A 17,561-nucleotide genomic window follows, 5' to 3' on the forward strand; every position below is an offset into this window, starting at 1 on the left:
CTCTACTTCAGATCCGCATGCGCACTGGCTCGAGGGCGGGGTCTGTACATTGACATCCGGGAGTCTGGTTGCCTGTGGCTGTTTTGTTTTCTTTTGCAGAACTGGAGTTGCGAGAGGCCACTGAAAGCGGCGACTCCCGGCTCCAGACTTGGATGTGAGTGCGGACGGGAGGGCGGTGTAGCGAGCCGGGCCGGGCTCGAACTCGCGGTGGTGCGGGCCGCCCCCCAGCACTTAGACACCGCCACCGCGGTTGAGCTGGAGCGACCTGCCCTGCTGCTTCCTGTCGTCGGGTCTCGACCCAGAATTGCAGAGCTGGGCATGCAGACCCCGCGACAGAGCAGCGCGGCCGGCCCACGCGAGGCCCCGCCCTGTTCCTCCAGCGTCTGCAGGGCGGGTCTGCCTTTGAGGTTTCAAGTAATTGTGCAGCGAAAAATGGACTCGGGTGGAGCACTTGCTGTGAACCGACAATTAACACATAGTGGGTTGCTTTTCTTTCCAAGCATTAGGTTAAAAAACAACAACAAAAAAAAGAGTGTATTTTCAGACCCGAAGTCATCACAAAGGTATATCAGTTTTTATTAGCTTCTTTAGAGGAAGCTAAAACTGAAATCGTTACTTTTTAGGGAGTTGTGTGGGAATTGGGGTGTTCATTCACTGTGAGCCAGTTGTGTATAATTGAGGTTTTCCCATTATCCTGTGAAGTAAAGATCACGTGATGTTTCTCCGACCGGGTCTGCACAGTTGAGCTTGAAGGAGGTTTTTATATAACTTGTTAACACAATGTCGTTTAGCTGTGGTAATTTGCCAGCACATTCTTCTTTTTAGTCTGAATTAATTTCAGTTCTGCACTTTTGTGGGGGGATGCTGAAACATTGTTAGAAGCAGAGTTAGAGCTACTAAATGAAATGAATGCCTTTTACATAGAGAAGAAATGAAACAGAAAGGAGGTAGTAATGAAACCCGTAGTTCATATTTTCTTTCTTTCTTCCTTTTTTTTTTCGAGACAGGGTTTCTCTGTGTAACTTTGGATCCTGTCCTGGAACTCACTCTGTAAACCAGGCTGGCCTCGAACCCACAGAGATTCGCCTGCCTCTGCCTCCTGAGTGATAGGGCTAAAGGTGTGCGCCACCGCTGCCCCACATACTTTTCCTTTAGTAATCTGGGCATGAAAAAGCACACCTTTATGACAAAATGTGCAAATTCCTAGGGGAAATATTTTTCATCCAAGTACATGTTTTTAAAATTAGAACCAAAGTTTATCAGGTCCTCATTCAGCAAAACCAAATAGTAACCTTAGTTTGGAACTAACACTATAGAAAACAGTCCTGGAGGACTAAGCATCATTGTGCTTGCCTACTTAAAGGACTGCTTAAATTAATTTAACAATGGAATTGGAATAATAAAAGATGACAACTTTGAGTAGCTCAGTACATTTTTGTTAAGGTTTGGGTAATCACATTCAATCACATTATGTAAATATGCTAAAACCATCCTATTTTGTTTTCTTGGTTTTGGGTTTTGTTAATTGTTTTGTTTTTTGAGACAGACTGGCCTGAAACTCATTGGCTGGCCTCTACCTGAGTGTAATCGTCTTGCTGTCTTCTTCAGCCTGCCAAATGCTAGGATTACAGGCATAAGCCACCACACCACTCCCAGATCCCCGAACACCATGTTTTAAATTACAAGTATATATGTGCTGAGTGAATCAAAATTTTGTTTCCCAGAGTCAGAATTTGGCAGTTTATCAAAAGTTACATAAAGTCTGGCTTGATTCTCACATTTATAATCCTAGTATATGGGAGGTTGAGGCAGGAGGATTACCTGGAGTGTGAGAGCAGCCTGGGAAAGACCCTGCATCAAACACACAAACATACACACACCCCGTACCAAAAAACAAAACAAAACCTAGGAGCAGGGACAGGCTGGGGACTTAATTTATCTGAAGAGTGCTTCCCCAATATGTATGAAGCCCTAAATTTAATCCAAAGTACTTCACTCACCCCAAAAGCTACACCAGATATTCTGAAGAAATATGTAGAGCTAGAATAAAAATAGTTTGTAACTTGTATTAGATTACAAATGAGCATTATTTTTCAGGAGCGCCTCCAGGTTTGAAGCAAATAAACAGAAGTACTTTACTTGGCTGTGTTGATCTTGTTTTAGTGACCTGAAAAGATGTCTGGATTTCTAGAAGGCGCAAGATGTTCTGAATGCATGGACTGGGGTGAGAAGCGGAATACTATTGCTTCCATCGCTGCTGGCATTCTAGTGAGTGTCCTTGAGGCTGTGGCCCTTCCTATGTTGATGTGTGTCAGTGTAGACCTTTTGGGTTGTGTGTGTGTGTGTTGGCTTTAAAATGTATACTTAGGCCAGGTAGTGGTGGCACACACCTTTAATCCCAGCACTCGGGAGGCAGAGGCAGGCGGATCTCTGTGAGTTCGAGGCCAGCCTGGTATACAGAGTGAGTTCCAGGACAGCCTCCAAAACAATACAGAGAAACCCTGTCTCGAAAAACAAACAAACAAAAAAAAAGAAAGGGTTTCTCTGTATTGTTTTGGAGGCTGTCCTGGAACTTGCTCAGAGATCCGCCTGCTTTTGCCTCCCAAGTGCTGGGATTAAAGGCATGTGCCACCAATGCCCGGCGAATTTTATTGTTTTATATATTTTCCTTTAATAATAACCAGAAAAAATTAGTTAGGTAATATATAATCTCATGTTCAAATTGAATTTAAAAATCATATCAGAAACCACCAAAGATCAGATTGTAGTAACTAGAAATAGAGAATTGCAGACCTGTTGTTTCATGATACCAAGATGTAGCTAAGAGTCTTCCAGTGATAACTGTCCTTCCCATGAACGTCCTTGTTTTGGCAGGGAGGGGTGTATTGCTGTATAGCCCAGGCTGACCTCACTCTCAGCCCTCCTCCTGCCTCAACCTCTCTGGAGTGCTTTGTGCTGCCATACCCCACATTATCTGTCTGGAGACACATTGTAGACCTGCAGCAGGGTGCTTCTTCTGTCAGCTGGGATCTGACGCAGACTCAATGCAGTTATACTGAAGCCCTCTGAGCATTGAAGTTTATAGGCGTGAACAACCCCACCCAACTTGGCTTTCCTCCTTCTCCAGGACATGTAACTTACAGGTCACAAAATCAGCCCACAGATTTGTAAAGTCTGTGCTATTGGAGGCAGATTCCGGGTACCTGATATTTATTCAGCTGGTGAGCAGCCTACAGATTGAAGTGTGAAGCTGCTGGAATGGTTGATGAAATATGGAAATTCATTTGAAGGGGTTTCTTGGTTTCAACACCCCGTAGCAACCCGTGTGCTGTTTGTTACTGTCATGGCTCGTTGATGTCACCTTACTTTGTCTGTTTTTAGTTTTTCACAGGATGGTGGATCATCATAGATGCAGCTGTTATTTATCCCAATATGGAGGAATTCAACCACTCATACCATGCTTGTGGCGTCATAGCAACCATAGCCTTCCTCATGTAAGTGTGGTGTTACCTAGAGTGTCACAAACTAAATGATCCCAGACACAATTTAAAATTCTAGTAGGTGCTGGGCTGTGGTGGCGCACGCCTTTAATCCCAGCACTCGGGAGGCAGAGGCAGGCGGATCTCTGTGAGTTCAAGGCTGGACCGATAGCCTCCGAAACAATACAGAGAAACCCTGTCTCATAAAAAAAAAAAAAAAAGAAAGAAAAAAATTCTAGTAGGTAAGAAAGACAGCCCAGCACAGTGGCACATTACTGAAACCTACAATCCCAGCACTCAGGAAACAGAAACAGGAGGATTGCTGCAAGTTTCAGGACAGCCTGGTCTACGCATGAAGCTCCATACCAGCCAAGGCACTGATCTCAGCAAGCAGTGTCTAGAGGGATGGGACCTCTGTGCACAGAGCGGGCCCAGCTTCGGTGCTCGCCTGACAGCAGAGCTCCAGGCACTTGTCTTTGGTGTTCAGCTAGTGCACAGCACTCTGCTCTCCCCATTTTTATGAACATGAGGGTTTAAGTTTTATTTGTTTTTATGTGCATGAGTGTTTTGCTTGCATGAATGTGCACATTGTGTGCACAGTGCCTGCAGATGCCAGAAGGGGGTGTTTAGTACCCTAGGATTGGAATTAGAGAGTGGTAAGCTATGTGAACCCTGGAAACCCAAACCAGGTCTATGCAGGAGCAGCAGGCACTAAACCACTGAAATCTCTCTCTAGCCCCAAGTTGAAACTTTTTTTTCAAGACAGGGTTTCTCAGTGTTGCCTTGGTTCTAATGGAACTTGCTCTATAGACCACGCTGGCCTCGAAATCACAGAGACCTGCCTGCCTCCGCCTCCCAGGTGGTATAAAGGCCTGCGCCACCACCGTGGGCTCATACATGTTGATGAATGTCCCTCCAGACTTCCTCTTTTTTTTTTTTTTTTTTTTTTTTTTTTTTTTGGTTTTTCGAGACAGGGTTTCTCTGTGGCTTTGGAGGCTGTCCTGGAATTCGCTTGGTAGTCCAGGCTGGTCTCGAACTCACAGAGATCTGCCTGCCTCTGCCTCCTGAGTGCTGGGATTAAAGGCGTGCGCCACCAACGCCCGGCCAGACTTCCTCTTTGATTTGCTCTCACTCACACATATTTGCAAAATTGACTGGGCAGTGGTATGTGCACACCTTTAATCCCAGTACTCAGGAGGTAAAGGCAGGAGGATCTATGAGTTCGAGGCCAACCTGGTCTACAAAGGTAGTTTCAGGACAGCCAGGGCTACACAGAGAAACCCTGTCTCGAATAAATGGAAGAATGAATAGAAGATACTCCAATGAGTGGAGTCAGAGATGGCAGGCACCCTCAGGTGCACAAGCAGGGCTGAGGCAGGGTGGGCCAAGGGTCCCCACAGGAGGGCAGTCTCACATAGGCACTAGGGCCACACAAGGTGAAGGTCTGTGGTGGGAACAGAAGGGTGGGAGTCTCAGTGGGGTGGGAAGACTGTTCGTGTTGGAGGAAGACCACCCAAAGAACAGGTACACCCCACAGAGCACACCTTGTTCCCAGAGAACAGGTACACCCCACAGAGCAAACGTGGCTCCTGATCTTGTTGTATTTGAACAGGGTTCACTTCTTGTCCAGAATGGTCTTGAACTCAAGACAGTTCTCCTGCCTCTGTTTTCCATGTTCTGAGACAAGTTTTTGAGAATTTTTTGTTGTTTGTTTTGTTGTTGGTGGTGGTGGTTTGGTTTGGTTTTTCAGGACAGGATTTCTCTGTGTAGCCTTGGCTATCCTGGAACTCACTCTGTAGACCAGACTGGCCTCAAACTTAGAAATATGCCAGCCTCTGTCTTCTCAGTGCTGGGATCAAAGGCGTGCACCACCACTGCCCAGCTGAAGATTAATTTTTTGAAAAAATATTTATTTATTTATTACATATACAGTGTTTTGCCTACATGCCAGAAGAGGGCACCAGATTGAATTGTAGATGGTTGTGAGCCACCATGTGGTTGCTGGGAATTGAACTCAGGACCTTTGGAAGAACAGTTAGTGCTCTTAACGTCTGTGCCATCTCTCCAGCCCCTGAAGATTAATTTTTAACAATTATGTATAAGGGTATGTGCATATGAGTGCAGATCCCCCTAGAGCCCCAGTTACAGATGGTTGGTGAGCTAGGATGTGAACTCGGGTCCTCTGCTTTGCAATGCATGCTCTTAACTGCCAAGCTGTCACTCAGTTTTTTACAAGCATTTGAATTGCCCAAAAAAAATTGTTAGAACTAGGTTTGGTGGCTACATGCCGTAGATTCTGCCTCAATAAGTTTAGGGTGAGGACAGAAGCTTTCAAACAATACCATTTCTCCCAGTCTAGACCACAGTTGTTGGCTCCAGGACATGTCTCACTTGAAGGGACTTCCTTAAGTGACTTGAGTCATGTGGACCCATGACTCAAGACTTAGGAGGCCTCACCTTGAATTTGGACAACTCTAGCTTATTGCATTTAATAATCTGATGTTATAGACAGCTTCTCCTTGGAGGGAAAGCCCCTGACTTCTCGCTTTTCCTCCTCCCACAGGATTAACGCAGTGTCGAATGGACAAGTACGAGGTGACAGCTACAGTGAAGGCTGTCTCGGCCAGACAGGTAAAATAGGCCCTGGCCTCTTACCATGAATCTTCTTCCTTGAAGTGAGATGACTACACAGAAGGGTGCTTGTCAAGCTGCTTGGGCCCTGGTCCAGGACAGGGTGCTGGATTCCAAGGCATAGGTCACAGCAAACTATGAATGCAAAAACCACCAGGCTTGAATGTATGACCTCAGCAATAATAAGTAGCCTTAACTGTCTCCAGGCTGCAGCAGAGAGAGGAGCTGGCAATATTTGCAAAGCAGAGTCTGAAGCACATTAAATGACCTTTATTTGGTTGTATTAGCTCTTTTTGTTTGTCTGTTTTTCTAGACAGGATCTCACTATGTGGCCATGGCTGGCCTGGAACTATAGGTGTGCATCACTATACCTGGCTTGCATTAGCGCTTTGAAATAGTTTGTAATCTTAGACCCCCTTTTTTTTTAATGTGTGTGGATGTTTTGCCTATGTGTTTGTTTGTATGTGTACCACATATGTGTCTGATGACTGCAGAGGCCAGAAGAGAGTGTTGGATCTCCATGTGGGTGCTGGGAACCAAACCTAGGTCCTCCAGAAGAGCAGCAGTGTTTTTAATCTGCTGTGCCTTTTCTAAGCTCTGCATGTAGCTATTTAAGAAAGTTCAAGGGATGCCATTGGGTCATCAGACTTGAATAACAAGCATATTACCTTCTGAGCCATCTCATTGGATTTGAGACACGATCTTGGGTAGCCTATGTTAGCTTCCAACTCTATGCAACCAAGAATGGCCTAGAACTTCTGATCCTCCTGCCTCAACCCCTCAAGAGTGTGGATCATAGACGTGTACCGTCTTGCTTGGCCCATTGTGTTTTTTTGTTTTGGTTTGGTTTTTTTTGTTTTGCTTTTTTGGTTTTTTGAGACAGGGTTTCTCTGTATTGTCTTGGAAGCTGTCCTGGAACTCACTTTGTAGACCAGGCTGGCCTCGAACTCACAGAGATCCACCTGCCTCTGCCTCCCTAGTGCTGGAATTAAAGGTGTGAGCCACCAACGCCCAGCCATGGGTTTTTTTTAATGTTGGTTTATTTCTTTTTGTTGTTTTGAGATAGGGTTTCTCTGTGTTGTCCTGACTGTCCTGGAACTCACTCTGTAGACCAGGCTGGCCTTGAATTTGGAGATCAATCAACTCTGACTCCCAAGTGCTGGCATTAAAGGCATGTGCCGCGGCCACCAGTTGTGTGTATGTACGTTATGTCATGTTTCTGAGAATATGTATACTATATATGATTGTTTTTTTTTTTTGAAACAGAGTCTCTGTAGCATTTGCTAGCCTACACCACACCTCACTGTGTAGTTCAGGCTAGCATTCCCTCTACCTCAATCGCCCATATCTGTTGGGGGAGGAATGAGTGTGGGTGCACACATGCATGTGTGGAGGTTAGAGGACAGCTTATTAGAGTCAGTTCTCTCTTGTTACCATTTGGATTGAGGATCAGGCTTGGCCACATGCGCCTTACTTGAGTGTCGTCCCCCCCTCCTCCAGCCCTTTTGTTTTTGAGGCAGGGTCTTATGTAGCATAGACTAGCCTTGAACTTCAGACCCTCCTGCCTCTAATTGTTGGGATCACAGGCATGCACACACATTCAGCCTGGACTTTGGTTGTCTTTGTGAAGTCCCACAGCTGTCTGCTGAGCGGCTGTGGTAACATGGTGTCTTTGCAGGCGCTCGCATCTGGCTCTTCATCGGTTTCATGTTGGCCTTCGGATCCCTGATTGCATCCATGTGGATTCTCTTTGGAGGTTATGTTGCTAAGGGTAAGGAAATGCTGGCTACATTTTAATCTCATTTTACATCAAAATTGTCTACTTGGCCGGGTGGCGGTAGCTGGCACAGGCCTTTAATCCCAGCACTGGGGAAGCAGAAGCAGGCGGATCTCTGAGTTTGGATCTCTGTGAGTTCTAGGCCAGCCTAGTCTACAGAGTGAGTTCCAGGACAGAGGCTCCAAAGCTACACAGAGAGAAAAAAAAAAAAAGAAAAGAAAAGAGGTAAAAACTACTTTAGGATAACCTTTTTTTTTTTTTGTGGTTTTTCGAGACAGGGTTTCTCTGTAGCTTTGGAGACTGTCCTGGAACTCACTTTGGAGACCAGGCTGGCCTCGAACTCAGAGATCCGCCTGCCTCTGCCTCCTGAGTGCTGGGATTAAAGGCGCGCGCCACCAACGCCCGGCCTAGGATAACCTTTTTTAAAAATAATATTTTATATGTAGGTGAGCCAACTATTGCAATGTATTTTACCTGGAGACATCTTCTCCTGTAATCAGTAAATAGTTTTGCATGTTTTTTTTTTCTTCTGACGTGGTGCTTTGAAGGCATGGGATACTACTCCCAAGCCCTGCTGTCTTCAGTCCTGTGACCCGAGAGGAGCAGCTTAAAAAGAGAGGGTGTGTCTTGGCTCAGGCCAGAGCATACAGTTCAGGGGCATCCGTCTCCATGGCTCTGGTGTTGATACAGCAGGAAAGCATGGCTCAGTGTACCAGAGATGCTCACCATGCAGCAGCCAGGAAGCAGAGAGAACCAACAGGAATGAGCCAGGACCACGACAGGCCTTCAAATTCAAGCATGTCCCCTGTGACCCACCTCTTCCGGGGGAGGGGGGCTTCCTGCCCAGTCTCCCCACTCCCACTGGTCTCAAGAGTTTGTATCCATGGTGGAATTTGTTCATTGATTAGGTCAATGTACTCGTGATCTATCATTGGGGTCTTTGTGGATACACTCTAGTCAAGTTGTCAGTGACTAACTGCTACATCCCTGCAGAGCTCTAACAGCTGAGGATTGAACCCACAGCCTTTGCAGGAAAGCACTCTCCCACTGAGCTAGTCTACAGCCCTTGATTCGGGCGTTTTGTGTATTTATTTTGGTGAAACGGACTCTTGTTGTGTAGCGTTGGCCTCAGATCCCCATCGACCCTCTTGCCTCACTCAGACTCCCAAATTCTGGGGTTATAGGTGTTCACTATCACACCAGTGTGGCCTAGGGGTGGCCTGGGATTAGCAATTCCCCTTCACCACCTACCAAGTGCTGAAGTTACATGTGCTTACAACATTGTCATATTTAATCAACATTTATTCAGTTATGTCTCCTTGGTAATGCGGTGTTAATCTCCTTTTACATAGGAAAAATAATTAGCAGTTACATGTGCTGTTAAGGCCAGAGCTGGAAAGGGTCTTGGGTCCCTGACTAAAATTCCACTTGAGGGACCCTAGAGAAATAGGAAACATATTTAATAATCCAGAGAAAATAGACCATAGCTATCATAGTAAAAACATAGTGCCTGACAAAGCTTGGACCAGCCTAGTCTGATTTGGTTGATTGTTTTGTTGCTGTTGTTATGAGACACACACTCATTATGTAGCTCTGGCAGTGTTTATTAACATGGAGTGGTAGAGGACTAGACAAAACTTCAGGCTATTTTGGGCTCTGAGCTGTCATTCAGTGAGCGCTCTAACAGCCTGGGGCAGAGATGCTGAGATCTCAGCTCAGGGTTCCTACAGGGCCCTGCAGTGTCTTCCTCCTCTCAGCTAAGGCTACTGAGCCCTTCCAGATGTGTGGCCTGTCAAAGAACAGGCCTTTCTCTCACCCCGAGCATGCAGTCTGGGGTGTAGCGCATCCTTACCCTACCCACCGCACAGCCACCTCTTGGCATTCCCATGGCTGTCACCCTCTTCGGCCCACCACAGTCTCTTGCTGCTTTCCTGAAAGGACTTCTGGGAGGTTTCATGCCTCTCCCTTTGTCTGCAGTGGGGTCCTGTTAGGACAGGTTGGCTCATGTCACAGTCCTCTGTCATGATTGCCTGGCCCTCAGGACTGTCCCCTCACTCCCCTGTTCTCACTTCCCTTATCCGGCAGCTACTCCTTTCCCATGCCAGCTGCTCCTGCCTCAGGGCCTTTGTCCCCTGCAGTTCTGCTTGTCCCCTGCCCTCGCTCTGGCGTCTGCCCTTCCTGGGGTCTTTCTGGCCTCTGGGTCTAATGTCTCCATGCGCCCCACTCCCTCTTCTAGGTTGTTCTGTCTTCTCTGGTTGTCCCAAGGGCAGGTGGTGCAGACAATCGTCAGTTCTGTTCTGCGGGGTCCTCAGCGTGTTTCAGAGTCCTTCATGTATAATGTGCCCTCAGGAAGTAGTATTACCTGAACAGAGGGCGCTGACACCTGCTGAGCCAGTGCTGCCTGCCATGTGTTAAGTCATTTAATTTACCACCACCACTGCCAGAACCGGCAGTTATGCTAGGCAAGAAAGCTGGTGTTTACTAGTCTACCTGGGCCTAGCTGTTCCGAGAGTGTAACTCTCTAGTGTTACCATTGTCTTTACAGAAAAGCCCACAGTATATCCTGGTTTTTACTAGTCTACCTGGACCTAACTGTTCCGAGAGTGTAACCCTCTAAGTGTTACCATTGTCTTTACAGAAAAGCCCATAGTATATCCTGGAATTGCTGTATTTTTCCAGAATGCCTTCATCTTTTTTGGGTAAGTTCTGATTTTCATTCCTAACTCTGTGTGTGTGTGTGTGTAGGCGTGCGTGCATGCGATCTCCCCACCTCATGCATTCTAGGCACTGGTACTACCATGGATCTCCACCCCTTAGCCCTTTAGCCCTTGGCTTCTTGGCATTTGAATTCTGAGGCATTGTTTCTTCACCCAAAAGTACCTAATTAGGAGCCGGGCGTTGGTGGCGCACACCTTTAATCCCAGCACTCGGGAGGCAGAGGCAGGCGGATCTCTGTGAGTTCGAGGCCAGCCTGGTCTACAGAGCAAGTTCCAGGACAGCCTCCAAAGCCACAGAGAAACCTTGTCTCAAAAAACCAAAAAAAAAAAAAAAAAAAAAAAAGTACCTAATTAGGGTTGCTATTGCTGTGATAAAACACTGGAACCAAACCAACTTGGGGAGAAAGGGTTTATTTGGCTTAAACTTCCAAATCAGTGTTCATTACTGAAGGAAGCCAGGATAGGAACTCAAATAGGGCAGGAAACTGGAGGCTCCAGGAGCTGATGCAGAGACCATGGAGGAGTGCTGCTTACTGTCTTATGGAGGCATTTTTAAAATTGAGATTCCCTCCTCTCTGGTGATTTTATTTAGCTTGAGTCAAGTTAACCTAAAACTAGACAGTATACCCCATCTCATTGGAACTCCTGTTTATCAATCAAAGCCCATTTCAAATATGGCCATCCTTTGGATCCTTTTCTTACTTTAGTTCTTTTTTTTTTTTTGTTTGTTTTTGTTTTTTCAAGACAAGATTTCTCTGTGGCTTTGGAGGCTGTCCTGGAACTAGCTCTTGTAGACCAGGCTGGTCTTGAACTCATAGAGATCTGCCTGCCTCTGCCTCCCTAGTGCTGGGGTTAAAGGCGTGCACCACCACCGCCTGGCTAGTTACTTGTTTATTATTATTGTGTATGCACATGGAGGTGAGTGTGCATATGTGCACACGTGTGACCACACATGTGGCATCAGAGGACAGCTTTAACAGTTGCTTCACTCTTTCCAGTTTTACACAGGTTCCAGGGAACTCGGGTTGTCAGACTTTCTCAGCAAACACTTTACCCGGGGAGCCATTGCCCTGCTTTTGTCTGAATCATCTTCAAATGAATTCAGAAACTGACAGCAAGGCATAGTGGCCTGTGCTTACAATCTTAGCATTGGAAAGTAAAGGCAGGATTGCCTAAGTTTGAGGATAGTAGGTTCCTTGCCAGCCATGGCTACCCCCCATCTCATAAAAGCAAAACACTGAACTCATTCAAGGAGAATGAGTTATGTATTTCAGGCCTCCTTGTGTTTGGTATATGTGTCCGCCACCCACTGAAGTATGTGTGTCATCAGATGTGAGCAGAATGAGGACAAAGACTGTGTGTCTTATTTGTCTGTTTGGGCCTAGCACACCAAGACAGCCCATGAAGGTGCATGGACGGGGCTGGAGCTAGCATGCTCAGCCCAGGCCTTGTGTTCCATCCCTCGCTCACCCCCAAAAAGTCCTGTTGAATCAAGAGGTAATGGTCACTGCCAAACACTGGCTGGCTTTTCAGAAGCCTCAGCAGTAAGAACTCAGGTCTGGGGATAAAGACAATAAGTAGCAGTCTGGCATTATGTAATTCTTGTCTCTAGGACAGTCAGTGTGTGTGTGGATCTTGGATGCTTTTCTTCAGCTTCGTGATGTTTCTCTGTCATATGCTTCCTATCCTTCTAGAAGTTTCCCAACCCAGACAGTCATGTTGTGCTTCTCACTCTATCCACAGAGGGCTGGTGTTTAAGTTCGGCCGCACGGAGGACTTATGGCAATGAAGACACCGCCTCTGCAGCACAGCCGCCCTGCATGGATTTTTTTTTCACTGCTCACCTCGTCTTTTGTAATGCTGTTTTCTAAACTTACTTCTGAGTATAACCTCAGCTTAAAATTGTATAATGCTAGAATCATGAGAACTTCTGTGTAAACTGCAACAGTCTAGTGTGGCGTGCCCGTTCAGCTTTTGCAATGGGAAAGGAAACTGTTGACATGAGTAACGTTGTCAGCTTCTATCATGGTCTAAAGAGTCGATTATGAAATGGTGGAGTCATGGGGGTGAGGATTTGCTCTGGGATCCAAAGTGTTTACTAAGCATGGCCTCTTCGTGTCCAGTGTGGAATAATGTATAAACATTTTCTTGTTATTAAAAACTATTCAGGCCGGGCGTTGGTGGCTCACGCCTTTAATCCCAGCACTCGGGAGGCAGAGGCAGGCGGATCTCTGTGAGTTCGAGACCAGCCTGGACTACCAAGCGAGTTCCAGGACAGCCTCCAAAGCCACAGAGAAACCCTGTCTCGAAAAACCAAAAAAAAAAAAAAAAAACCAAAAAAAAACTATTCAGTACTCAGTGCTTTTTCATTACATTATATGTATGGCTTGTGTGGTTCTACCAGAAAATTGTGCGGCTTCCTTTTCATGAAAATGGCCTAACATAACCTGTGAAAATAGTTCCCGACTCTCTCACACTGGAAGACCTTTCAAAGCGTGTAAATAAAGAGCTTCAAATATCTGTTCATGTTAGGAACACCAGTGCCACCCAGACTAGTGAAATCTACCTGCCTCTGCCTCTCGAGTGCTGGAATAAAAGGCATGCACCACCACTGCCCGGCAACTATTTGGTTTGATAGTGGCTTGAAATCTGTTTCATTTTACGTCTCAACAGATAATCTAAATTCAGCACACCCCAGAGTTGGTTAGCATTACACAGACCTGCTACCATGGACTCTTAATTGTTTGTCCCCCGCTGGAACTATTGGCCTCCCCCCCAACACATCATACGACCCCCACGCCACCCCCACCCCCCAGCTCCCACCTCACGTAATATAGTACAAATTCTTCTGAGCAGAGCTGCAAGTCTTGGCCTTCATTGGGCTGCTGCAGTTGCTCACTGGGAGCCATGATCCCTGTCATAGATGGCTTAGATGTGTGGACTCCTCCACATCCACTGGCTGTGTGTTTGAATGATGTTGACTTGTCAAGACACAGAGGACTGCCTCACTGCTGCCCTCCACGGCGTCACACACCCACAGGGAATGGATTTGAGTCCACCTCTTAGGGACTTAAGAGCACGCACCCTCGTCCCATAACCAGCCCCACTCAGCACAGCACAGTCTGGGGCATCCAAAGCCTCTGTGCCGTGGCCAGATGTGAGGTTCTTCGTTCCCTATTGCCCATCACTCCCTGTGCTGCTGCAGCCAGGAGTTAACCACCTGGGCAGTGGCATTATTAAGTGTGAGAAGAACGAAACAGTTGTCCACAGAATTGGACCAGAACTTTAATGAGGTGCCTGCAGCAAGCAGTACTGATGGTGTCTGTCATGAAACCAAACCTATTTAAACGCAAATCACCACTTGGAAGACTTTCTTGTAACACGTTGCAAACACAAATGGAATGCAAGGAGAGGGACATCACGACCATCCTCGTTCTCAGATGTTTTTGTTTAAAACCCAACAGCCAAGTGAGGGAACTGTGAAGGCAAAGCACACATTTTATTTCATTGGTTTTTGGTCTGTTTGTTTGTTTGGTTTTTGGTTTTTCGAGACAGGGTTTCTCTGTATTGTCTTGGAAGCTGTCCTGGAACTCGCTTTGTAGACCAGGCTGGCCTTGAACTCACAGAGATCCACCTGCCTCTGCCTCCCGAGTGCTGGGGTTAAAGGCGTGCGCCACCAACGCCCGGCTGGTTTTTGGTTTTTTGAGACAGTTTCTGTGTTAGCTCTGGCTGTCCTGGAACTCACTATGTAGGGTATGGTGGGATTCAGCTGTCACTTTCAAAATCTTAAGTTAGGAGAGATCTTAGTTCTATATTTCTCTTTCTCTATTTTTCATTGGTTTGTTTTTTGGTGTGTGTTTGTGTGCTTAAATTACTCCTAATTACTCCTAATTCCTTTTTTTTTTTTTTTTTTTTTTTTGGTTTTTTTTCGAGACAGGGTTTCTCTGTAGCTTTGGAGGCTGTCCTGGAACTCACTCTGTAGACCAGGCTGGCCTCAAACTCACAGAGATCCGCCTGCCTATGCCTCCCGAGTGCTGAGATTAAAGGTGTGCGCCACCAACGCCCGGCGACTTCTAATTCTTTTTAAAAAAAGAAGGTGGAGGCCAGCCTGATCTACAGGGTTTCTCTGTGTAACTGCCCTGGCTGGCCTGGAACTCCCAATTACCACCACGTTAGGGTAGGAGCTCAGTGTAGTCTGCAGTCACCCTGAGGACTGGCCCTTTCTTGGTGGAGGCTTGACTGCTTTGCTTTTCTGATCTTCAGCTTTAACCCCATATCTGTCACTGGGTTGTTTTTTATTCATGCTACATTTGGCACCCAACTGTTGGGGTACAAATTCATGAAAAAGCCACTTGCCTGTGGCTTTGCAGCCACCAGCACAGGCTGGAGCTGCACACAAGACTCATGCTGGAGTCACTGCCCAACTGGCTAGATTTTCTTTTGTTTTCCCCAAGCCTCTGAGCAGTTTGAGATTTTCCTGTTGTAGCCTGCTAATGGGCCTCTATTTTCTTATGTTTAAACTTGAGGTACCTGAAGAGTACACCCAGGAGTTGTCCTCTGATCTCCTTGAACACACACACCCATACACACAATACATTTATCATACTAATAACTTAAAATCTTACCTCCCAGAAAGCCTGATCATCAAAGTACTTGGATGTGTGGGGAGCTCTCCACACTTTGGCAGTTAGGAGACAACCTTAAACAAATGATAGTTAAATGTTAAAATATGCAGAGAGCGGGGCGGGAGAGATGGCTCAGCAGTTAAGAGCACTGGCTGCTCTTCCAGAGGACCTGGGTTCAATTCCCAGCAACCACATGGCAGCTCACAACTGTCTGTAACTCCAATTCCAGGGGATTTGACATCCTCACACAGAAATACATGAAGGCAAAACACAAGTGCACATAAAATAAAAATAAATATATTTTAAAAATATGCAGAAATTACTGAAATAAGATGGGTGGTGGCACATGCCTTTAATCCCAGCACTCGGGAGGCAGAGGCAGGTGGATTTCTGTGAGTTCGAGGCCAGCCTGGTGTACAGAGTGAATTCCAGGACAGCCAGAGCTACACAGAGAAAAGCTGGACCTGAGGGGTGCATTCTGGAGAAATAGACCAGGCATGCACATGTGTAGCATGGCGCCCTCTAGTGAACTAAAGCCCAGTACTGCACTGACCTGTTAGGAGTCCAGATGCCATTCCCATCGCCAGAACAAAGCTGAGAGCCCCAAAGTCATTGATCAACTGGCTTGGAAGCCTAGAATGGACAAAGCAGAGAGGTCACTCACATATCAGGCTGCAGGCATGGGGACAAACAAGACAGATGGCACTAGTGGTGACATGGCCAAAAAGGACTGTAAAGAAACCCAGTGGCCTTTCCCCAGCTGCCATGTCCCTGCCACTTTCTTGTAGAGTTATGCTAATGTAGTTGGGACAGGAGGAGAGGTTGCACAGCCCTCTCTGGCACATCAAAGTCTCCAGGCTCCGCGGGTCAGCCCAAGCCTGGCCGACACTGGCTCTTCAGTGTAATCATACAGTCAGAGGCGTTGAACAACCCAGCTTTCCCCTTCAGACCTCATTAATCCAGGCTGGCCTCCAAGAGGCTACGAGGTAGACTCTACCTCTACCAAGCAGAAGATGATTTTGAGCTCTCGGTCCTCCGGCCTCCACCTTCCAGGTTCTGGGATTCCAGATGTGTGCCACCACACCCAGTGTTTGTGCTAGCGGATGGAAAACACGACCAGCTGAGCCACAGCCCCTCTCTTAACCGAGCGTCTTTGAGCACTGCTTTCTTGAGTCAATAGTCCACAGACGAGTAGAAACACAAGAAATGGAAGGCGGGGCGCAGCTACCAGAACATCACCCTTGCCTACACATTTTGTCTTGTAATTAGGCGGCGCTCCTTGCTTCTCTCTGAACTCTAAGACAATTGTAAGAGCCGGGCGTTGGTGGCGCACGCCTTTAACCCCAGCACTCGGGAGGCAGAGGCAGGCAGATCTCTGTGAGTTCGAGGCCAGCCTGGTCTACAGAGCGAGTTCCAGGACAGCCTCCAAAGCCACAGAGAAACCTTGTCTCAAAAAAACCAAAAAAAAAAAAAAAAAAAAAAAGACAATTGTAAGAAATTTGAAATACAGTTTTCTCTTCTCTGCACCCCAAAGTCTTCACTACCACCCCCACAATGGCTTCAATGCCACTCTTGACTCCATAGTAAAACTTAACATTTTGACCTCAAACTACCATGGCTGTCAAAAGTGTCTCAGTGGGCTTGAACCCTATTGGCCTGCTGTGTAGACTTGTAGATCCTCCAAGCTATGTACCTGTGCTCCTGTGCCCTGGTCTTAAGCTGCCTCCTGTTTGAGAAGAGGTGACCTGGAGATCTGGTAACTCCATACAGAGTATAGGTCAGGAACATTTACAAGGACAGATGAGGCTCACACCTGTAATCTCAGCACTCAGGAGGCTGAGGCATGAGTGAGTTCTAGGCCAATCTGAGCTACAGTGTAAGACCCTGTCTTAAAAAAATAAAATTTCCAGCCGGGCGTTGGTGGTGCACGCCTTTAATCCCAGCACTCCGGAGGCAGAGGCAGGTGGATCTCTGTGAGTTTGAGGCCAGCCTGGTCTACTGAGAGAGTTCCAGGACAGCCTTCAAAACAATACAGAGAAACCCTGTCTCGAAAAACCAAATAAAATAAAATAAAATACATAAATAAAATTTCCAAGACAGAGTTTCTCTGTGTAACAGCTGATTGTCCTGGAACTCACTCTGTAGACCAGGCTAGCCTATAACTCACAGATATCCATCTGTCTCTGCCTGCTGAATGCTGGGATTAAAGGCATGCACCCCCATGCCCAACTTATTCGGTCTAAATTTAATAATTAAAAAGAAAAAAGGTTTTCTGAATTAGTTGACTCTGGGTATATTTCCTCCCAAGTTGAATGCAGGTTAAGGAAAGAGG

The 17,561-nt window shown here is 46.5% G+C and overlaps 2 protein-coding genes across 2 annotated transcripts in view; one reads left to right on the top strand and one right to left on the bottom strand.

Moving 5' to 3' along the window:
• The first annotated feature begins 8 nt into the window (after nt 1-8).
• Tmem50a (transmembrane protein 50A) lies at nt 9-13,215 on the top strand. Its single transcript, XM_040756371.1, has 7 exons — nt 9-154; nt 2,164-2,268; nt 3,382-3,494; nt 6,043-6,110; nt 7,789-7,881; nt 10,526-10,586; nt 12,348-13,215. Exons 2-7 carry the CDS (start codon nt 2,176-2,178, stop codon nt 12,391-12,393), a joined length of 474 nt encoding a protein of 157 aa, XP_040612305.1. The 5' UTR covers nt 9-154; nt 2,164-2,175; the 3' UTR covers nt 12,394-13,215.
• Nucleotides 13,216-13,874: 659 nt separating this feature from the next.
• The window catches only part of Rhce (Rh blood group CcEe antigens), a 37,392-nt gene continuing 33,705 nt past the window's right edge, over nt 13,875-17,561 (bottom strand). Inside the window, exons 8-10 of the mRNA XM_040756370.1 lie at nt 15,783-15,862; nt 15,230-15,303; nt 13,875-14,081 (exon numbers count right to left, since the gene is read on the bottom strand). Coding sequence (XP_040612304.1) covers nt 14,055-14,081; nt 15,230-15,303; nt 15,783-15,862 — 181 coding nt within the window. The 3' untranslated portion in view covers nt 13,875-14,054. The remainder of the gene's footprint in view (nt 14,082-15,229; nt 15,304-15,782; nt 15,863-17,561) is intronic.

This window comes from Mesocricetus auratus, unplaced genomic scaffold (assembly GCF_017639785.1).
Source record: "Mesocricetus auratus isolate SY011 unplaced genomic scaffold, BCM_Maur_2.0 Super-Scaffold_100014, whole genome shotgun sequence".
In the NCBI taxonomy this organism is placed as follows: Eukaryota; Metazoa; Chordata; class Mammalia; order Rodentia; family Cricetidae; genus Mesocricetus; species Mesocricetus auratus.